Source organism: Agrilus planipennis, unplaced genomic scaffold (genome assembly GCF_000699045.2).
Source record: "Agrilus planipennis isolate EAB-ADULT unplaced genomic scaffold, Apla_2.0 scaffold162, whole genome shotgun sequence".
Lineage (NCBI taxonomy): Eukaryota > Metazoa > Arthropoda > Insecta > Coleoptera > Buprestidae > Agrilus > Agrilus planipennis.
The window spans coordinates 721,287-728,961 of NW_020438904.1; the positions used below are offsets into that span (position 1 = coordinate 721,287).

The following is a 7,675-nucleotide window of genomic DNA, read 5'->3' on the forward strand; positions in this document are numbered from 1 at the left end:
AACTCTATTGTTCTTTCAATCACTTTTACCTGGAAATCCAACTTCAACCATACCTGCATGCACTCCCATACTAATATCTGGTTTTACCCTTAATTGCTTTCTCTTGAATTCTGTACTATCTAATTCTGTGTATTCCTAGAAACTAGTGTCTTCACCCTCTCTCTCACTACTTTTCCTTCTAGAACATTCTATCAAAATTACTAACAACCCTATCCTATAAATACTCTAAAATTTCTTATCTCAAGACAGTCTCTCGTCTACCGCTACTACCACCTTTCGTAAGTGCCTTTGCCTATTTGCTACATTGTTTCATTTTTGTTGTCTTTGTTATTGTTATTGTTATTGTTGTATTATCTTGTTCTTTCTGTTACCTTGTTCTCGTTTGTTTGTTTCACTCTTTGTGCTTTTTGTTACTTGTGTTTTCGTTTTGTTCTGGTTATTATAAATTGTTATTTGTTATTATTAGTGTTTTTTTGGTATTTAAGTAATACCCATCAAAAGACACTAAACAACAAAAGTAATGCCAAAAAGGACCTATTCGGCACCGCACTCGAAAACTGTTGGCACCATCAGATTCTACGTACTTTTTTACATAATTATCGCTTTTCAAAGTTTAACAAATTCCTTACATCTCCCAATAATTTTAAGAGCGCTTTTTTAAGTTTAAATTATTTCATATATCTAATTATTTCAACAAAAGTAATGCCAAAAAGGACCTATTCGGCACCGCACTCGAAAACTGTTGGCACCATCAGATTCTACGTATTTTTTTTACGTATTTATCGCTTTTCAAAGTTTAATAAATACCTTCCACCACCCAACAATTTCAGAAGCGCTTTTTCGTATTTAAATTATTTTATATATTTCGGTTTCTTCCTTGAAATGTAAATGAGAGATAAACATTTAGGTACTTACATTATTGAAAAATCGCTAAAAGGAATACCTTCATAAAAACTTTTTTTATTAAGTATCAGTTTTTCAGTAACACAAAAGCACGGTAACTTTTATTATAATATTGTAATCGCGAGTATTTTATCGCGTTCGGTATTGTTCTCAACAAACGTCTTTTTTTCAATTACTTACAGGAATGTTCGAGTTTTATGGCAACTTACTTTTAGAATGTATGACAAAGAGGAATAACAGTATAAAGTGAGATAAATGATACACTTATTCTGACTAATGTGTTGTAATAAAACAGTTGTAAGGAATTTTAGACGAGGTTCATAGGCGTATCAAACAATCGAATAGAAGTTTAGGGAGCATAACCAAAAATGTTATTAAATCGAAGAGAAAACAAGACGAATCCCTTTTTATTGAAAGGATATTATTAAAAAAACAATAAAAATACTTCGAGTGGTCGAAATTCACATTTGTGAACAAAATACTATGACGTTATTATTTAAATTATGATTTTCAATTATTTATTTCAATTTACTGTCTCCTTCCGACGAGTCGTTCCAAGTACGAGAGCTCAGTTGTTTCTTACGTCGGTTAGTCATTCTACGTAGCAGGACTTCAGACGTTTCTTACGTCTTTCACCGCGCCAACAAACTAAAAATTGCCGCAAAGTATCGAGGCACAATTTTCATCAGAAGTTCGAAAACGACCGTTCTTGGCAGCACCTGCTGGGTTGTTAAAGCAAGATTGTACCATACAATGGGCGGCACTATTTCAATTCAATGGCGATCATTAGCAAGAATTGATTTGCATCTAAATTAACAATTTTTTGTGTACAATTAAGTTATAAACAGATACAACAACACACGAAGAAAACTAAATTTTTATGCCAACGCAAAAATTACAATTTTCGATTGTAAATGAGGGAATTTCAAGTTTCTAAATTTATTTTTGCTGGAATTTCATTTCAAAGCAACGGGCTGGTGGGATNACGAATCCCTTTTTATTGAAAGGATATTATTAAAAAAACAATAAAAATACTTCGAGTGGTCGAAATTCACATTTGTGAACAAAATACTATGACGTAGTGTCGGCCATCATTGTTTTCTAATTGTTGCAGTTGTCGGCCATCATTTTTTTAATTGTTGTCGCATTGTCACTGAGGTCGGCCATCATTGTTTTTCAATTGTTGTCGCATTGTCACTGATGTCGGCCATCATTTTTTTTCAATTGTTGTCGCATTGTCACTGATGTCGGCCATCATTTTTTTTCAATTGTTGTCGCATTGTCACTGATGTCGGCCATTATGGTTTTTTAACAGATGTATAGTAATCATTGATTAAAATTTAATGAAATTGTTTTTAAAAAGATATACAACAAATCCTACACTTCAGCATAAGAAATTGCTTTCATTTACGTAATACTACTAATCAAATAAAATTGAATCTGTTCTAAATATTTAATTTAGTCGAAGTACAGATAATAAGAGGTCTATAACATTCAAAAATAGGTATTTTGGTATTATTTTATTTTTTAACTGTACCTACTTATTACTTCAACACCCCGCCTATGCTTCGTATTTATAAAAAGTGTTACCTTATTTGTGCAGTTAATAAATTTTTCATCGATGGCAGCACCTTCCTGTACGTTCTTAAACTCGAAGAAATGGGCGGTGCTTATCGAATCAGTGACATTCGTCTTTACAATTCCGGAGCAATTATTATACCACTAAATGCAACAAATACGTCGAATAATGAGCTAACTAGCCATAAAGGCTTAATGAACAGATAAAAAACAACACTAAAACACTTATGTACTTCTTAAATATAATGAATTCATATTTTTTATGGTAAATTTACTGTTGGGTGCCAACTCATTGACTGTAGATACGCCTATGTTTAATACTTTCGGGCTAATAGTTCATAAATAGCTCGGTGGCGGCAGCACGATCCTAGTTAATTTGGATAAATCGTATGAGTTGAGCGTTTAGATCAGAGAGGACGCTTAATAGAGAACTGATGGTGCAATCTTTCACTATTGTTTCACAGAGGGCGGCATATGTACGAATTTGAAATTAATTTCCATTTAAATGAATTATAGGATATGCAATATTGAAAATCATATGCTGCTTTTAATTTTATAAACATTTAAAAAAATATTTCAGATTGAGCCTGTAGGAATTCAAAAAGTGTTGCCAGGACTTTCTGTACTAGTAAATGTTCTGTTTGAACCTGGCGACCGTGATTATTTATTAACAGGCATCATTTGTTTCCTTTCTTACGCCCCCAATGGACCCCTGTTCCACATTGCTGTGCCCTTCAAATGTAGCCCCTTTTCACCGGAAATTGTAATGTCCACTTCCGAGATTATTTTTGAAAAAATGCCAATATGGAAAGCTACAAATCCCGATCAACAGTCAAAGGGAAAAAAGATAATTGTAAATTAATTATTCTGACGAAATTTTTGATATAAGTAGTTATAATTATATTGCAGTTGAGTAATATCGGAACCAAGAAGTGTTCAGTGTCCATCACCAAAATCCAAGACCCATTGGAAATAGAACCGAAATGGATCTTCCCCGAAGAAGTGGAGGAAGTCGAAGAAGAAGAGGAACGCGTGGCTGATGGTAAGGTTAAGGGTAAGAAAAAGGAGGGTAAGCCGAAGAAAGAAAAGAAAGATAAGAAAGATAAAAAGAAAAAGGACAAAAAGAAGGACAAGAAAAAGGACAAGAAGAAGGATAAGAAGAAGGATAAAAAGAAGGACAAAAAGAAGGGAAAGGGGAAAGGCAAAAAGAACAAAAAAGACGAAGAAAAAAAGAGAAAAAAAATGGCAATTGAACTAGAAGCAAAATTTTTGCAGGAACTATTAGATAAGTATATGCCACAACCGCCGGTGGTTGAAGAAGAAGAGTTACCAATCGAAGCCCCTTCAAAAGAAATGGTGAAACTGGTCCACGAATGCGTTGAAAACGCTTTTAATACCTTCGTTTTCGACACATGCTGTTTCACGTTAGAACCGAAAAGCAAAAAAGTTATAAAAGTTTATTTTAAAAATATAGACTACGCCGGCTATTACCACGAAAAATTTTGTTTGAAATTCTTCGAAGATGTCGACAACAGTCCGCAGTTTTTCTGCATAGGAACAAGGGTGATGCCAAAATCAGACAATATTACAATTTTAATGATCCCAATTAATTTTAGGATCTAATTATTCACGGCGAAGTGACAGGCAATTTTATCATAGTGTCTCCCGTAACACTGGACTATCGCATTTGCGTCTACGACTCGTTGTATCAAGTGGAATTCACCATACACAACACCGCCAATATACCCCATGGTTTAACGGTAAAAGTACCATCAAGTTTGAAAAAATATTTGTACACAAATGGTACAGATTTTTACGTCCCCTCTTGTCAAACGCGAACTGTTTTTTTACGATTTTCGCCAAGGTATTTGTCATTTGTTTATAACTATTTTAAAATTTGGTAATAACCTAGACAGGCCCGGTAGATTTTTGGGTATTTTACTAGAGATGTCCAAAAGTATTTAAATTCAAGATGCAAAAACTTTTCTGATTGGTTATTTTAATTGTAAAATACAAAATAGGTTTTCCTTTTTTGTATTTTAAATATTAAATGCAAAATACGTATTTTTAAAATACCTTTTTCAAAAAAATACTTTTTTGTGGTACCTATTTAATTTTCTACATTTACTTAAGTATAAAATNAGTGGTGTTTCCACTATATCAGCAGCTGCGAAGATTAAGTATGACTTATATTTTTCAATTTGAAGCGATTGAAATATAGTTTTTCTATGTTATAGTTTCTTCAGTTCGGCAACAAATAATTCTTATATATTCTTCCTTATTTGCCTTTGTCACCCGTTTTAATTGAAAACAAAAGACACTGATGCCAAAATAGTTTGTTTAGCGTGAAAGATCAGAGCCAAAATAGGGTTGCAAAGAATTTTATTGATATAAAATCAACACCAATCATTTTATATCAAAATATTTACAACCCCATTTTGTTTCCGATCTTTTACACATTGTAATAAGAGAAAGAAATGGAATCCATAGTTTCTTTAGCTTCGGGTTCATCTAATAACTGAAGTTTTTCGAATAGTTTTCTGATTATTTTGGATTATAGGCATTTATTAGCACACCACAATATCTTGTAGTTTTAAGTTTTACATAGTTGACGTATATCAATTCTGTTTTGTCGTAATTCATAGAATTTCGTAGTTCTTTGCTAAAGGTAAGACAAGTGGTGATTTGGCAGGGGTTGATATCAATTTGGAACTTCAAAATTCCATGGACCATGACATTGAACCCGGAAAACAATATCGATCCAATATTTTTGATTATCCATTTCCAAGGAGTTTAGATTTTTTTGGGTTCTCTTCAGTTAAACTATTAGAAAGCATTCACGGAATGTCTCTTTGACTCCTTTTTAAGCTTCTAATACCTTCAATGGTCAATGTGATTAACTTCCATTCATCAATTTATATAATGTTTGATCGTTGATACTAGCAAAAACTTTAACGCCAAAAATATATTTTGCATTTTACAAATAGAAAATATGTTTGGAAAAGTACTTTAAATAAAATACAAAATGCTTGTCTACAACTTCTTTAGCATTAAGCATGAGCAATATTGGACTTTTGTTCAAATAACTACCCCGTATCGGTAAAATGCGAAAGCAACAAAAGCTGAAGTTCGCACCCTAAGAAAAGACATTCGGTATAATTACTCTGATCTTTACGTGATCGAATCACATAAAAAGATAGAAAAAGTTACTAACCGAATATGATCTACCGGGTCTGGGTCTAGGACTAATTCTCCTCCTTCGATGAGAACACCGACGGAATCATTTATCCGACGTTTCGTGACCCGCTATGGTCCTCAGCGAACATAGCCTCGAACTAGTGTCAAAACAATTTTTGCTCAAAAATAGCGACAACGTAAAATCCTTATCACCGAAGGAGGATAATCCGTCCTAAATCATGTCCATGAAGTCCATGAAAGCCTTATGGCAGTCTCATCGAAATCAAAAATATTAAATTTAGAAAAGAAATAGTAACGGATAAAAATCGATACTTCAATTCCGAAACGTCGGTGTTGGAGTTCCCCATATACGTTGCGGTGGTGTCAAAAAGCTTTTTGGACACGCCACCAAGTCGTGTTACCGTCTACGCAATTTTGACCGAGCCGAATGGGGTTATTTTGACCCCCGAAGATATCCAGTACACGGAAATAAACGAAAACGACGAATACGTGTTAAATTTGGGCGAATGTTCGACGAAAGAAACAATTTACGCGAATATAAACCTCACCAACACATCACTCGCAGTACAGCATTTCGGTTTCATAGATCTCCCCGAGGTAAATGAGAATTTCTTTACAATTTAATTGAGTCAATAATATATTACCGCCAGAGCGTTATTATAACCCCCAATTACGGCTACGGAATTATTATGCCCCTCGAGACGAAAACTGTCACCCTGATGTACTCTCCCGAGTCGAAAGACATTGCCAACTTTTTCATTGAAGGTGAAAATGCAATCAGGGATATTATTTTCCCAATAAACGTGGAAACTGTTAAGAACAAGGGAGGAATTCGGGACGCAACAAAAAAACTATCGGTAAGTAACTTGTGCCAAAAAGTATTAAACTGGGACGATAACAGTCTATATTGTATTATCGTAGAGTCCGTTCACTTAGAGAAAGGTACACCATGCGCGCGGACTGTCTTAATGGGCGTAACTATTAGAAGTTATTTACGGTGCAAAAGGCTTACGATTGGGTTTAGATCGGAAACATCTGACGGTCAACGACCCGCCATATTTCGAAGACCCGCCTACGACCGATTTTCGTTTGTTCGCATCGCTCGCACTGATGTACTTTTCTCTAAGCGAATGGACAATACCTCTATAGACGTGAAAACCACAAAATTATAGTGACTTTAATGATAACGGCAAGAAATCTTATTACTATTTTTAGAAGGTGTTAAAAAATTCTACCGACATTACGGAAAACGACCTGCAAAAAGACACCAGCTCGCAAATGTATCAAGAAATCATTTGCTGTCTGCATCGACTGACAAATCCCGATTATTTCAATAGTTTATCAACTTCCGATACTTTCACTTCGCTAAGTTTGAATTGGAAAATACTTGCAAAAAGTGGTAAGGTAAAATGCCCCATTCGCCATTTCCTGACAATTATCTAACCCCATGAACATTAAGCAAAAATGTCGGCCAACGAAGTAGACGGAGCGACAACGGACAGTTTAGCGAGTTATAAAATGACGGCCGAATCCAGTAGGCTTTGGCTGATGGTGAAAATCATCATCCCGTACAGCGATTTATCGCATCAGCTGGTCAGATTCCCGGACACACCTTGTGGATCCTATTCAATGGCTCGGATCGACTTTAGAAATTTCGTACGTCTCGCCTACGAAGCACACTGCATCTGCGGATACGTCCAAAGAAATACGAAAGCCAAAAACTACAAGTGTGCCATGAAGTTTGAAATAGCAGGTGATAATTCACAAATCACCGTCGAACCATTTTGTGGTAATTTGGATCCGGACGATGAGGTATATATATATCGGGTTGTTCGGAAAGTCATTTCGTTTTTACCCGACAGAGGATTTAATTGTATTCTTTTGCACCCAACTTCACATTTAAGCCGTATAATTTTTATATGCTTTGAGAGCTCATATAGCAAGGCTTGTGTGTGAAAAATTCCAATTAATTCTACGCAGTAGTTTTTGGTTGGTG

At 34.8% G+C, this 7,675-nt stretch overlaps 1 protein-coding gene across 1 annotated transcript in view; it reads left to right on the forward strand.

The window, feature by feature from the left end:
* Positions 1-7,675, forward strand: part of LOC108739646 — a 31,134-nt gene that overhangs the window by 17,049 nt on the left and 6,410 nt on the right. Inside the window, exons 6-13 of the mRNA XM_018473645.2 lie at positions 3,062-3,334; positions 3,391-3,550; positions 3,584-4,044; positions 4,098-4,345; positions 5,961-6,276; positions 6,330-6,536; positions 6,895-7,078; positions 7,139-7,491. Coding sequence (XP_018329147.2) covers positions 3,062-3,334; positions 3,391-3,550; positions 3,584-4,044; positions 4,098-4,345; positions 5,961-6,276; positions 6,330-6,536; positions 6,895-7,078; positions 7,139-7,491 — 2,202 coding nt within the window. The remainder of the gene's footprint in view (positions 1-3,061; positions 3,335-3,390; positions 3,551-3,583; positions 4,045-4,097; positions 4,346-5,960; positions 6,277-6,329; positions 6,537-6,894; positions 7,079-7,138; positions 7,492-7,675) is intronic.